At 34.5% G+C, this 15603-nt stretch overlaps 1 protein-coding gene across 7 annotated transcripts in view; it reads left to right on the top strand.

The window, feature by feature from the left end:
- LOC119067542 (neo-calmodulin-like) overlaps positions 1-15603 on the top strand; it is a 149778-nt gene that overhangs the window by 105566 nt on the left and 28609 nt on the right. For 4 of the 7 annotated variants that reach the window (XM_037170601.1, XM_037170602.1, XM_037170603.1 and 1 more), the window contains exon 3: positions 9833-9874. The exons of 1 other annotated variant lie outside the window; for it this stretch is intronic. In XM_037170601.1, coding sequence (XP_037026496.1) covers positions 9833-9874 — 42 coding nt within the window. Of the gene's footprint in view, positions 1-5362; positions 5572-9832; positions 9875-15603 lie in introns of those variants that run through there. 2 more of the 7 variants (XM_037170599.1, XM_037170600.1) reach the window with 2 other exon arrangements.

The raw sequence follows: 15603 nt of genomic DNA, 5'->3' as shown, positions 1-15603 counted from the left end.
CTTCGTTAGAAAATATCGGGTAGACAAAATATTTTAATGGTAAACATCGGCAAGCTGCTGCTGTTAGCGTCAAAAAATTTCCATTTCGTATTATCAAATAATAACGTTACATATCATCCATAGCGTGAATATGTATTGCATAAAATATATGAATTTCTGTTATAGGCAAGGATAAGTCGATATATATGAACCATATCTGGCGAATTCTATAACCAATCGAGAAAATGTAACGTGGTACCATTTTAAGAGAATTTTGTTTTTATCAAGTTGATTTTACATATCAGCACCCGTATGGTGTTCACACAAATGAGTTTGCCAATCGATAAAACTCCATAAAAGATGCAAACCTAGCAAAATCTGGCTCTTATTCTTCAAAAACAACGGAGATATCAACGTTTGAATGTCAATTCGCATACAAAAATTCAAAAGATCGGATTCGACCGCTTTTTTATGCAACGCTACAAACCATACCACTAAACACGTGGATTAAATTAATTGTGCTATACCATCTCGATGGTTTTCCTTCGCCAATATTCGCAATTTCAATAAGTCTTTCTTAATTTAACTTAAATTAAATTAATTTTTTCTGCAAAATAAATTAATTTAGATTATTTAAAAAATGATCTGACAATTTTTCGATGGGTGGTGTCCAGCCGAAATTAAATGCTAAATTAAAGTGATTCGAACTGAACCGATTGTTTATTTATGCAACAAATTTAAAGAATTTGCTGAACGTCTGTAACATGGTTCACAATAGAATTACCGATATCCTAGTGGAAAAGACTCTGAATGCAAATATTACATTACGTTTCCTATTTAAATTGACTGTTGATAGTATTACTCTGTCATTTTATATTATCCAAGACGGGCTATGTATATACATATAGAAATAATGGGGTGTTTATTTGTAGCGTCGCTTAACGTCGACATGTTCTTTATTACAGCATAAAGATATAGTGAGCATTTGTTCCCACATCGATTTTTTCTACTTTATCTTCAAAAATAACATTCAAAAACAAAATTGTTCATATTGACACTAAAAGGACCCAAAGATGTGATTTCATTTTACACAGTTATCTGAGAGTTTGTTTGCTAGAGAGAGTATTGCATTAGAACAATGTAAAGTGTAAAAATACGCATCTTTGTGTGTTTATTCAGTATACACATTGTTGACAAATGTCAACGCAAATTATTTTCCCCACTTATTCGTGCTTTCAGTCATATACGTATACGATAGACGTTCTCGTCAGCAGCATTTTAATTTTAAATAAAAGATATAATTTCTGTCAAGAAAAGATATAGGAAAGCGCAAAGCTTGAAGCTTATAAATAAAATTATTTTTGTTTTGTAAGCTTATAGAATTGAGAAGAATAATATAGCAATATATATTTTGTAAAGTAGGATGCTACGTTTACACTTCACAAAATGGCACCTATTTCCAATATTGTGAGAATGTTTAGTTCAGTGAAATTAGCGCGATATATTCTCAAAGCATTTTTCACTGGAACTTTGTTTTGTTTAAAATATTGCAGGTACTTGTCCAATTTCATGTGTCTTTAATTTGTTTAAGATTTGTCTTTGTTCCATATTTTTTGTCAAGAAAAGTTGTTGAACAAAATTATTTTCGGTAAAATGGAAAATTGTTATGAAAGCCTTTAAAGTTAAATATCTCCGAAACTAGAATATCTTTTTGAAAATTTCTTGTGTTCCGGAAAAAATGACTCAATTTTGTGGACGGTGGACCATGAATAGACGTCAATTATTTTAGGGAACTAACCGTTGCAGAGCTCAGACTTTAAACAAATTTGAAATCCTAATATACAATTGTTAAAAGTTTCCTACGTGCAGAATGAGCTCATTCTGCATATGAGAAACTTTTAGCAATTGTAAGTGGCAAAAACTGCGTAAAACATACGAAATGTCTAGTTGCTGTACAAATAATTGGATTTCCTCTCAGGAAAAACAATTTTCGATTTTCCGAAAAAAATGTGTTTTACTGCTTTTCTACACAGTCAGAGGCAGTGAGAGACAGCTGAAGCAAATTCATGCTGAAATTTCGCTGCCTCTAACTGTAGCAGTAGCGAAAGACTCCTGAAATTGTTATGTAAAGAGTATTTCTCAATGTTTTCTCGCACCGCGTTTGAATATTGTTTATCGCATGAAATGCAACTGTAGTTCTTCAAATGTACAAATTTGAAAGCAGCTCAACCTTTTTAATTAAAAAAAAAAAAATATTTTGAGCCGCTTTACAGCAGAAATAGCCGAGATTTTTACGACAACTAGTTTGCTTTTTCCATTTTATTCGGTTTCCTCCATTTGTTATTGTAATCTTGTATTAAACAAAATTCAACAGAACAATTTATCTCAGTCAAAATATATACTACCGAGTATTTTCCACTTTAATTGAACATTCAAAATTCAATTAATTATGACTCAACAATTCGCATTTATATTTCCGTTCATTCTACATAGGCTATATTCATTCGGCGAAACTATAAAATTTTTTTTTTTTTTTTATTGACATAAATACTGAAACCATGGCAAAGCATTTATATGTTTTCACCATAGCTGAAACTTTTGTTCTGCTGAAACCAAAAAAAAAACCTGAAAAACGTTTCGAACTATTTATTGCGAATGTTTTTCAATTCAATTGAAATTTATGTAACTTTTAAAATATAAAATTTGGATATTAAAATGAAATTTCATTCAGGAAAATATACATTTTGCACCAAGTTCTATGAATATACAGTAACGAATGCAAAAATGCAGGCGCCAATCTGACGACCAAAAGGCCCAATATAATAAGATACTATAAGGAGCTTTGACATTATTATCTTCAGCAATATACTCGCCATATATACTGCTTACCAAGAATTTAACTGAGAGGCAAGAAACATTGAAATCGTTAGATGCCTTTCTGAAAAATAAAAAAAAATGAAAATACCGTAAGTTGTCGGTATAATATGTCCTACAAAAAAAGGCGTTCGAAATAAATAATTTTGCTTTGATTGCAATTGTGATGTGAATAAAGTTAAACTCATTAAAAATTTAAGAAAAGTGATCAATCCGCGTTTGGAGATATTTTATCCCATTAAATGCAGTGAGATTGCAGGGACTAACCTAAGGCATTTTCTGTGGGTGGGCATATCGACAAAAGGGCGCAAATAGGCCTATCCTTTAGGCGCCAAATACAAATTTCATCGAAGTTCGAAGATCGAAAAGGTGGGTGACCTAGGTGGTGAAAAAAACAGCTTTTTAATCCGAGTTATGTATACAATTTTCTATCCTGTAGTTCCAAAAAGTCACATTCCAAAAAATATGACAAAATCGAACTGAATATTTTGCTAATGTAACCAGTAACCACAACATATTGTAGAGTAGTGCGAAAGCAATTAGTATGAATTTAGGAGGAACTCAAATATAAAGAAAATGTACAAAAACCGTCGAATTTAGTGTAGTTTCGTAGTTGCCGGAGCATCCGGTAAATAATCGTAATTGATGGAAATACTAGAAGTTGATGGAATTACAAGGAATTGACTGGAAATAATAGAAATTGAAAGTAAATGAAAGGAAACGTGCGACGAGTGAGAAGAACAATTTTCTTTAGGATTGGCTTTCTTTTGATCATCTCAATTACTTTCAAATACTATAAAGTTCTCTTACTTCCAGTCAATTCCTTGCAACTCCATCAATTTCTATCATTCCCTTGAATAACTATTATTTACCGGATGCTCCGGCCATTCCTTTAAGGGTGTGTTGTCAATTACCCGAGTCGTTTCCCCCTCGGTATGACTGCCAAAAAAACCGTATGAATGCCAAAGGCAGTACAACAAATGACACATCTGAGAAAAAATGATGAAAGGGGAAAAAATGAGCAACAAAGTGATGGAGAATGTTGCTGTTTTGGAACTAAATTCGGTGAGAGAATGAGAGTGTTGTTACAGGATGAAAATATAATTTAGACTAGCATTGTGGAATATTTCAAAATTTATATGAAAATATGCAATGACAACTACCCCAAGGAAACTTACAATTAACTGATCTTTGAAACTCCCGGTCTGATCATAAGAATCTATTGGAAAAAGGGAAAAATATTCTAATAGTCGTACTTTTTGGTGTGAAATTTGCGTACTCTGTATGTTTCTGTTAAATTTTACTTTGTGGGCAAATATGAATTTGTAAGTGGGCATTCGAGAGGCGCGGGTGGGCACGTGCCCACCTACAATGTTCCTTAGTTTAGTCCCTGTGAGATTGCTACGCGCTTTTGATGTTACGTAAAATATTTTTTTTTTGCAATTCATTGGTCCAACAACGTGGCCCTTTAAAGCCAACGCTTTTCTTGCATCGTTGATCGGATGTGTACGGTCAAAAGCAGGTCTCAAACGCATTTTACTCTTCTATCACCTTTTGAAAGAAACATCAATCAACTTGAACAAGTTTGACAATCCATCGAAAATCCAACATTCGTGACCTTTAAATTAATAATTAATGGATTTTCCCTTATTATACTGTGGGTCTTTCTGATCTGTTAAAAGCTACCCCAAAATAATAGGGGAATACTTCGTAAACTGATATTTCTTAACAGTGTTATACGTTCTCTACTTTTCATTCCGCTCAAACAGTCGTACCGATATTTTATAGGACATATTAAGCTGAAGATTGATGACTTAAAATAACATTTTAGAATATTACAACCTACACTCGCGGAATTTTGAAAACCGACACATTTTCTGTTTCGTGGTTTACTGGTCTTTTGTGCATTTTGCATGTGTTTTTAAATGGTGAAATGAGAAACTCAAGTAAAACTCAGAAACAGAAAATGTGTCGGTTTTCAAAATTCCGTGTGTGTAGCTTGTAACTTAAGCTTATTACTATAGTTGACGCCAATGAAATTTAGACACGAATTTTCTTCAGCTGGTCCATACAAATGAAAGTGCTTATAATTGAAACAGACACACCGACGCTTGTCGTAGCAGTAAAATCGTATAAATACGTAAAAGCAGTTTTGTTTGTATGAGTGGGACAGCTGAAGCAAATTTCACTGATGTTAACGTTAATTTTCAAATATTTTCTTTGAAGTATTTGTTGCATTCGCGTTGCTTCAGGTCTCTATAAAGGCCTAATATTTACAAAAATTTAAAAAAAATGGTCAAGTGAAGCTTTTAATGTGATATGACAAAAAATCGTTCAACCCTAAATGTTACCATTACCAAATATTACTCATATTACTAAAGAAGTATCTAACTTAAGCAGACAAGCAATTGAATTGAAAAAAAAATATTTTTTTTTGAATCACACAGCTAACAATTGAAAAAAATAAATGGAAATGATTTTTTGTGCAAAACGTATTTAATAAAATTTAAAATTAATAAAAAAAAACTTCCGCATGAACGCCAATAACAAAATCAACGAAAATAATAATTTCGCAGAATAAGTAAAAATTCAGTTTATAAAAAAAATCCAATAAAACAACAGTAAACCATGGCCTTTGCTGCTGCTCGAATGATATTGAAGGATAAAAGGAGAAAATCGAAAGAAGAATTCAGTGCTCCACCTAGAAATCGAAGCAAGGTACATTTAAATCTATTTTCACTTCAATAATTTATGAAGTTTATCAAGTACTTGAATTATTTCTGTTTCAGTAAACATTTAAATTGAACATTTACTATAAAAATCCTACAGTTTCAGAATTGGTGATTGCATTACTTTCGTAATGTAAATATCGTGTTATACTATAGACGCACAAACATATAAAAGTTCAACGGCTGGAACTATCACAATTAAAATCATACCAAATTTGTTCTAATGTTCAGTAATTATAACTACACTGACAAAAAAAGGGAAAATCTTATCTGTTACAAGTAACTTTATCTCCAGGTAACCTACAACAGCTGCTACTGCTGATGGATATACGATAGATTACCTGGAAACAAAGTTATCTTATATCCAACAGATGTGGCGGCTATTGCAGGTTACCTGAAGACAAAGTTACCTGCAACAGGTAAATTTTACCTCCCTTTTTTGTCAGTATATTTGTATTACCAAACCACTTTATCCTCGAAACACACGAGGCATCGAAAACGTATTTCCACAAAAATTCTCTTTGTTCTTTAATGCTTAGCCACCCTTTCAATTCCTCGGGTGTTTTGAGCTTTACATTGGCATTCTGCCTTGACGATATTGACGTTTACAATTCATATTAATCCTTTCGGTGATGAGCAGATTAGGAATTAAAAAAGTTTATTCGATGTTGCTCATATTCTTTTATTCGCAAGAAATTTTTCGACACTCAGTTCGATGTCATCATCAGTGGCTGAAATTACAATTTTTCGTAATTTTACACATTTGTTTACGTTAATTTACAACAATCAATGAATACCTTAGAATAAGCCTCTAAATTAATGAGTTTAATCTTCAATTAAACCTCGTCACTACAATGAACCATTGTTGGTCAGTGTAAACAAACAAATTGACCTTACACGTCTATTGAATGATTGTGCAGAATTCGGACAGAAGTGATAACAAATTTTAAATCCGGTCACGATAAAGTCCTTTGTTATAACTTTTGTCCGAATTCTGCACAATCATTCAATAGACGTGCAAAGTCAATTTGTTTGTTTACACTGACCAACAATGGTTCATTGTAGTGACGAGGTTTAATTGAAGATTAAACTCATTAATTTAGTGGCTTATTCTAAGGTATTCATTGATTGTTGTATATTAACGTAAACAAATGTGTAAAATTACGAAAAATTGTAATTTCAGCCACTGGAGATGACCTCGAACTGAGTGTCGAAACATTTCTGGCAAATAAAAGAATCTGAGCAACATCGAATGTGTACCATAACAAATTCCTTAAAGCTGTGACTTTATTTCTGTAAATTATCTCCTAGTGTGTGAAACTGAATCTATTACTTCAACATTTTTTGTCACATATATTAGAGAGCTAGCTAGAACTCATCGTTTATTGTTACCGTCGTTGTCAATAGCAGAAAATTGGTGTTCCATTGCGGAATGCACTAGTTTCCAATTTCGTGGATGCTCGCAGCTATAAGTATCAGTATTATAATCATAAATCAAAAGTTTTTTGTTTGTGAAAATCGTAAAGTAATCGAAGTTTTACTCGACTCTCGAATTATAAATTTTTTTAAAAGAAATAGTTTGCTGGCTATACCATCCAACGTTTTCTTTATATTTTGTCGTATATTAATATGAAGAGAGGTCATATTATGAAAGAAATGTGCTGGGGACTTTATTCTCTGCAAAAAATAGATTGTTCTGTATAATGGTGGTAAATGTACATGAAAAATGTTTCCTGGGAAAGTTTTTACAAAAATAAAGACTATAGATATCTCAGCGGCGGCTAGAACTTTTATCGTCGGAACGGCTCAGGTTTATTTCACTAATTCCTCATGAGACATTGAACTACATCACACAATTTTTTCTTTTTCATATATTTTGTCCTCCATGAGTCAATTCTAACATTTTGCAGGATAAAAAAGAAACGTTTACGTGTAAATACGTCATAAATCGACACAATAATGCTAAATTGTAGCCTAAATTTCTGCGAAAAAAATGATATATTTTCAATTATAACTTCGCATCCGCGTTCTTTCTGGAAAAATAGGTTACGCCACCACACACATTTATTGTTTTTATTCAAAGCCAACACATTTTCACACAAAACGATGGTCCCAATTTTTCCAGAAAGGACGCGGATACGAAGTTATCATCGAAAATATATCATTTTTTCACACAAATTTAGGAGTGTAGCTCACACTGTAGCGTTGTGTCGATTCGTCTTGAAATTATTTGTTATTATCGAAAGCCCTAACCTCATCTGGAAACACTGTTTTCCAGAAAACTTTAGTTGCAGTATTTTCCTTACATAAGTTTCGCCAAATAATATCTTCTATGCTACGTATTATCATTCACGGTGAGGCTTAAAAATTTTAAATAAACGTGAAAGTTAACATCCAGGTTTTTTTCATAAGTGACTTGGGGGAGAGAAGTGCTATTCAATTAAACAAGTTTTAGCAAAATCCCCTTAGCTGTTCGTGAGAACCAGCACCAGCGTCAGCCAGGGCTTGTGGAACAGTGAGGACTTAAGATTTACATTGGAATTGGTTTCTAAGATTTACAGTGTCAATTATCAGCCTCTGATGATGCTAGCTTAGCTAGTGAAACCGGTTGGGAAAAATAAATTATTTTAGTGCAATTTAAAATAAACAAAGAGTTTTAATTGGCTCAGTCCCTTTAAGTTTGATTCAATTGCTCGGTGTACCGCGAACCACGTATAATGCGAAAATTTGAAGAACTCAAAAATAATTTTTTGTTGTTCAATAGGGTTTGCTAGTCTAGGATCACCATTCAAAAGCTTCCTCGGTTGCTTCTCAAAGGAGATATCAGTCTTTTAAAATGGTGAAATTTTTACTTTTAGCTACTATTGCTCAATGAAGAAATTATGTAAATCTAAAGTCCTCACTGTTCCACAAGCCCTGGCTGACGCTGGTGTTGGTTCTCAGGAACAGCTAAGGGGATTTTGCTAAACCTTGTTTAATTGAATAGCACTTCTCTCCCCCAACTCACTTATGAAAAAAAACGTGAATGTTAAATTTCACGTTTATTTAAAAATTTTAAGCCTCACCGTGCATTGATAGTTATACACGAATTGCAAGTAAACGGATGAAAAGATGGTATCAGTCATTACAACGACTTTATTGCTTTTTCAATCATTTTCTGTACCAACATCTTTTCGATATAAGTGTTAAGTGGTATCTGAAATTGTAGCCTACATTTCTGCGCTTCGTCTTTTAGTTTCGATGAAACAGCTCTGAGAAAATTGACATTTGTAAAAAGATATTATCGAAGATAACGAAACGCACGAATTTAGGCTATAATTTCAGCTAATTTTCCATGTCTCTTAAGGTATATCGATGTTTTGCTGAAAATCATACATTTGGGTGTTTTTTAAATACTGGATTTTAGTTTACTTTTGATGCTATCTTTCCACCAGAATCCTTTTCAAAAATATAGAACCACAGTAACGTTCACTAATGTGTTAGATTTCAACAGAAAATAGATGTGGTTGCAGCAGTTTGACCAGCTCTGAGAAAACTGAGCAGTTTATGAAAATTTCGTTAAACTGTTGACTTTTCCCAAATGACTACAACCAAAACCAATTTTTATTTAGCAAGTGGGTTAGTCGTGGTCGTACATTTCTCAAAAAGGAATCTAATGCAAATAAAATATGAAACGGTCAAATGTAGGCTACAATTTTAGCTAAACAACGATGCCTCTTAAATCAATTTCAAAAATGTTAGTGGAAAAAGAAACTGCAATGAAACAATCAAGCATGACGTACATGGATGGTTTTACACTGGTTTTAAAAATATCTTTGAACTTTTAAAATCAGATTTTAAATGTGAAAATGAAATTCTTGAGACAGCATACCTAGCTATAATTTCTGACTCAAATAAATATTGAGTGAATTTAAGGAGAATATTGATCGACTCAAAATACTGCCTGGAAGTTATCGCTTAATTGCGGCGAGGCATGAAAAACTTTCTTCTGGAACTGTTTTAACTTTTCTTTATATTCTATTCTATTCTATAATGTAACACCTCTACTATATTTTGTTGCTTAATCTCTTTTATCGCAGTACGTTTTCACAGTAAAACAATGATCGCAAGAAGATACAATTAATTGTTTGATTTATAAGCCATTCCGAAGCGATGCTGGAAATCGTACTGTTACACTTACGTTTAACAATTTTTATTTTCAATTAAAGTATTTTCAAGCACACTTTCTAATCTATCATCTATGTTTTCAGGCGCGCAGTGTCAGCACAAGTAGCTTTAGGAGTCTGAGTCAGGTATACCCAGAAATATACTGCGTATGCTACAAATTACTTTCTGCTGATGCTACAATATAAGAGTTACAGTTTTTAAATAGTTAATTTATAGAATTAGATCACTTAAACTGCAATTTACATTGCATGTGTCATTTTTGTTACGAAATAAAAAAAATCATAAATTCATTTAAAACATGAGTGCGTCTTCTAATTCAAAATACAATATAGACCAATTGAATCAAAAAGGTACTTTACAATGACATATTGCTCCTTCTTATGCTTTCGCTGTCATTGGTATTAAAATTTCGAATATTCTTATTGTATCGGTCTATAGAGCGTGAAGTGTCACTGAGAGGCGCTGTCGTTCGGAAAGTTAATATTAATTATATTTTCATCAAATGACTTTTTAAATTTTCGAGCCAGCTCGCCGGCAGCACCATCGCTGGTATTTAAGTCAGTCAATCCCTAGGGACCTATAATCTATAGACCGTTCTAAGAGCGTAAGTTACATATTATACATATACACTGTCGAGGTACGTCCATAGTTATTATCGTCGATTGTACTCTATGACTAAGTCGACTACATGCATATTTTGCAAAAACAATGCAAACGTCGTCAGAACCCCCAGAGAGCAAATGAAAATAAGTTAAATTCTCAATCAATAGGACGTTTTAACTAAACGTTTTTAACAGTTTGTAACGTTGGTAACGTTTTGCTATTATTCATAACCATTGGGTTTGCTGAAGATATTTGGATTTTTGACGCACTTGGTTTGATGAATTCTACAATATATTGGTTACTCGAAAATGCCAAATCATTCTGCTTGCATTTAATATTGCATCACAACGGTGGCTAATTTATTTTTTCATATTTCGGAGAGAGGGAAATTTGTTTAAAAATGGATTGCGTTTTGTTCAGATATCACATTTTATGCAATTAGATGTTAGATCAGTTTTTTCACATTCCATATAGAATCCGGAATCTTAAACATTTGTTGAGATTTCATTTTATCTTCGTAACAAATGTACTTAATAAAAAATTGTTCTATTTTTTGTTGAAGAATTATGAAAGAAGGCAGAAGAAAAACGAAAAGAAATTTCAAAAATTAAAGGAAATGATAGTAAGTAATTAGTGAAAAACCAAACGTACCGCTAGTCTCTGTGTAACATGTATTCTCTTTACGAAATGTAGTTCACTGCCCTTAGACAAGTGAGACGGCGAAAAATGGTAAATCATAGATTCCGAGAAACACTATAAAACTTACTTCACACCATGACGTTCATCCATTGAAAAATACAAACGAAGATGGTGGGGGTAACATTAAAGCTTTTACCTCAAAGGTGATCTACATATTCCATATAAATTAACTTGTTTCCACACCCTGTTTAATTATCTAAAGCTTTCACTGCGTAATGAAAATGTGAGATAAATGGAAGAATTACCTTAAGAAGAGGTTTCACAATACTACATCCTAGCTTCAAGATTTATTTGAGGCAACGTTAAGATACAATGTGATGCACACGTACCTCAAACCGTAATTGTAGCGCTGCGGGTAACTTTCAAAATTTACACCTGAAAGTGGCAGCAATACAATGCAATTATTAAACGAACGTTATGTGCAAAATTAGCAATTGTTCACATTCCATTTATTAATGGTTAGGCGTAAACAAACTACTCACAAACTACCATTGTGCGTGCATATGAAATTGTTTTACTATAATTGTACCATAAAATGGGAAATGTTCTTCCGAGTGCATTGGTAAACATAAACATAAAGTATCACATCGATTTTCGGTAACATATTTCTATTGAAGTGCCTAACTTCCTTCGGTGTAGCGCTTACGAGTTCAAGAGAAATGATTAGAATATGGATCGAACGTTGCAGAAGTATTTTAGCAAATGCTTACCATTCTATAAACGGAAATGTGTGTATGGCGAATTCTATATGTATACCAATCGACAAAATGTGGTAACGGCAATAAGTTATTGCCAATAACACTCTCTAAAATCGAAATGGTGTATACCGATGTACCATTTTGAGAGAATTTTGTTTTTATCAAGTTGATTTTACATATCAGCATATAGTGTAGCGTTTAAATTATGCTGTACCATACCATACCACCTCGATGCGATGGTTTTCCTTCGCCAATATTCGCAATTGCAATAAGGCTTTCTTAATTTAACTTGAATTAAATTAACTTATTTTGTATAAAAATGATGGGTGGTGTCCAGCCGAAATTAAAATTCAAAATAAATAAAGTGAACCGATTGTAGCGTCTGTAACATATTTCACAATAGAATTACCGGTATACAGATCCATTTAAACTTCTTTTTGTATTATATTGCTTAACGCAATATTACTTACTTACTTAGCAGCCTTTGTCAACCCAAGCGGGTTTTGGCTGACTCTACTAACTTCCTCCACTCGTTCCTGTCCTCGGCCAGACTTCTCCAATCCGCGACCCCCAATGATCTAGTATCTTCGACCACATAGTCTATCCATCTCTTCCGTGGTCGCCCATTTCCTGTCGAGGGCTTTCTTGGCAGTTCGGTCATCATTCGTCCTAGCCACATGGTCCGCCCATCGGAGCCTCGCTGATTTTACTGCAGCTGTGATGAAATTCCTCCCAAAAATTTCGGACAATTCCATATTCCTTCGTCTTTTCCAACCATCTGCTTCATGTACTGGTCCACATATCGATCTTAAGATTCTTCTTTCAAAGCAGTTCAGCATCTGCTCTTGTTTGGATGTCATGGACCACGTCTCACAACCATACATGACGATGGGTCGAACTACAGTTTTATAGAGTCGGAGTTTTGTTGCACGGGCTTTTGTGAGCTTTTGAACAGGTGTTTCAGTGCATAGAAGCTTCTACTTCCTTGCGTAATTCTCATTTTGATCTCCTCCTCTATATCACTGGTTACGTTTAATGTCGAACCTAAATACTTGAATGCCTGCACGACTTCAAAATTGTACGTATCCATGGTCACGTTTTGCCCCACACGAGATCCTTGACTGCAATCCAATACTTGGATTTCACTTCGCTTACCACGAGTCCAACTTTACACGCTTCTCTTTCCATTTCTATGAACTACTAGTGTCCCTCTTCCTATCAGGTCAGCATCGTCAGCGAAAGCCGTCAGCTGATTACTCGTATAGAAGATGGTGCCAGCTCTGTTCATTGACATGGCTCTCAAAACTTTCTCTAACGCCAAGTTAAACAAAATAGTTGAGAGCTTGTCACCCTGCCTAAGTCCTGTTTCAATAGAGAAGGCATCGTACAGCGTGTAGTCGACCAGGATCTTGCATCTCGTATCCGTAAGCGTCGCTTTGGTTAAGTTAATGAGTTTGGTTGGGATGCCAAATTCATTCATAATATCGAACAACTCTCTAAATATCACTTTTACCGAATATTTTATTTCATTACAATCCCATATGTTGACTGTCGACAATTTTGTAAGGGAACGAAAAACAGCACCGTTGCTTTACGGTAATCATTAGCTTGCAAATAAAAAAAATCGGGTAAAACATACACGAGATTGACAAAAGAAAAAACACTTCATTCGCTGTACAACCGAGTAACCCGAATAAAGCACAGTTTGTGAATTCTACTTCCGATTTCGTTATATGATTTTGACGGTTATGATGCAGAAAATAGGAAATTCCAACAAGAACCGATGTTTCTGACCAGAGCGAAGCGAGGGCTACAATTTCGTTTGAGTTGGAATTTCCTATTTCTCCCAAACGCTTTTCATGTGTGCGAGGTTTAATTGACCGTTTTTCTCTACGAAACAAAAAACATCAATATACCATTTTTGAAAACATAAACAAAGTGACAGTTGAACATAGAAAAGTTTAATTTTCTCCCCACGGAAGGGATAGTGCTGCATTTGTCTCACTAGAACTCTGGTTTTCATTTTGATAATTATTTGCCAATTTGTCATTTGAAATGTGTATACATTCTCTACATTCGCCCTTAATTAATATGGACACGATATTCAATTTAATTGTGTGTAATTTTTGTGATCTCACAAAAAAAGCAAAACATTTAATGTTGCAGTTGGTTCAATTTTATGAAAATTGGTATAATTAAAAGATTAATAATCGCTCGGCGATTTCCTATCCAACCCAACATCTACTACATTTCACTGTACATATAATGTTCCCTTGAAATTAGTTCACAGTTTGGTTTAGCCTGTGGAGGAAGAGAAACGCGTTGTTCACTCGTCTATATCCAAAACTGGAATGAATTTATTTCACAGTCGTACAGGGTATTTATAACTAAGTTCGGAGGTTACTCTGTTAATTACAATTTAAAGGCAATCTATGATCGCCACCACAATACCTCCCCTCCTATTCTGAAAGATTTAATAGTTCATTTTCGAGTTCCAAACTCATTTCTTCGGCAGTTGGAATGGCATTTCGTTCCATCGGTTCGGGTAACAATGGTGGTGGTAAGTTTTCCGCATCAGATATGTCCAGTTCATTGTCCATCGGTGGATTTGCGGGAGCTGGATTGCGCATAGTGCACCAATCGGGGCATCGCCGGATGTCTGTTGCCTTTCCAAACCTTTTGTGGTTTATGCAAATGGTTCTGGGTATTGGTGTGTCGGCTGCCTTGTTCAAAACACGGCGCATATTGGATAGACGAATTTCGGCGGGACCAGCAGCTTGTATTGCAACGGATGATGAATTTCGAGACGACGATGGTACTGGCTGAGCTTGCATTGCGACGGAGGATGAATTTCGAGACGACGATGGTACTGGCTGATTTGAAGGGCCACTTTGATACGGGGCAAAGCGGTGGGCCTGTTGATTTGGTTGTTGTTGTTGTCCAGGCCAAGTCTGCGTGGCTCGAGATGCTTTTTTTTTTTTTTGACTTGTAGTCTCTCGTGAAAGTACAAGGCGGATTATCTTTATTTTTGGGTTCATCATTGGTGCAACGTTTTGCTTTATTCTTATGAGTCTGATGATACCAACAATGATTGGGATTTCGGCTCGTTTGACTGTTCGAACGAGAGGGAGAACGATATCGTTTATCAGAACTGGAGCGAGATCTAGAATAACCGAGTTTCTTTTGTAGAGAATCGATCTTATCTTCCAGCTTGCAGAACTGCTTTTCGAAATCGATTTCAGACTTCTTACCATAAGAAAAGGCTTGGATCGATGTTTTGTCTAAGGTTTCGTATATTTTATCAGCCATGATTACTTGGCGTTCCAACGGTTCGGTGGAACAAGCCAAAATGGACTGAATTTGTTGTGGCAATCGATTAGACCATAACTCATGTAGGAGTTCGTTGCTAACTTTATTACATGAGTTGTCTTGCATCTTACGTAGTAAGGTGGAAGGTTTTTCATCATTTATAGAAAGATCGGAAAAAAGTGTTTTAAGCTTTTGGCGATCTGATTCTTTAAATACTTCAACTAATCGATTTTTAAGAGTCTGATATTTACCATTGTCGGGTGGATTTTTGACTATATTACTGACAGCCGTAAGGGTATCACTGTCTAGCTTTCCAACAAGGTGGTTATATTTTGTATTATCAGCTCTTATGCCAGCAGAGAGAAACTGGGCTTCAACCTGCAGAAACCAAAGTTCGGGGTCTGCTTTCCAGAAAGGTGGTATTTTTATCTGGATGGTGTTTATTGCACCCCTTATGTTATTTGCTGGTTCAGGTGGTATAATTCCATCTACCTCTTCTAATGGAATGTCATTACCAGCATCATTACCTTCAGCCATTATTAAGT

The sequence above is a fragment of the Bradysia coprophila genome, assembly GCF_014529535.1.
Source record: "Bradysia coprophila strain Holo2 chromosome X unlocalized genomic scaffold, BU_Bcop_v1 contig_12, whole genome shotgun sequence".
Taxonomy (NCBI): Eukaryota; Metazoa; Arthropoda; class Insecta; order Diptera; family Sciaridae; genus Bradysia; species Bradysia coprophila.
This window is presented reverse-complemented; position numbering and strand designations above follow the sequence as displayed.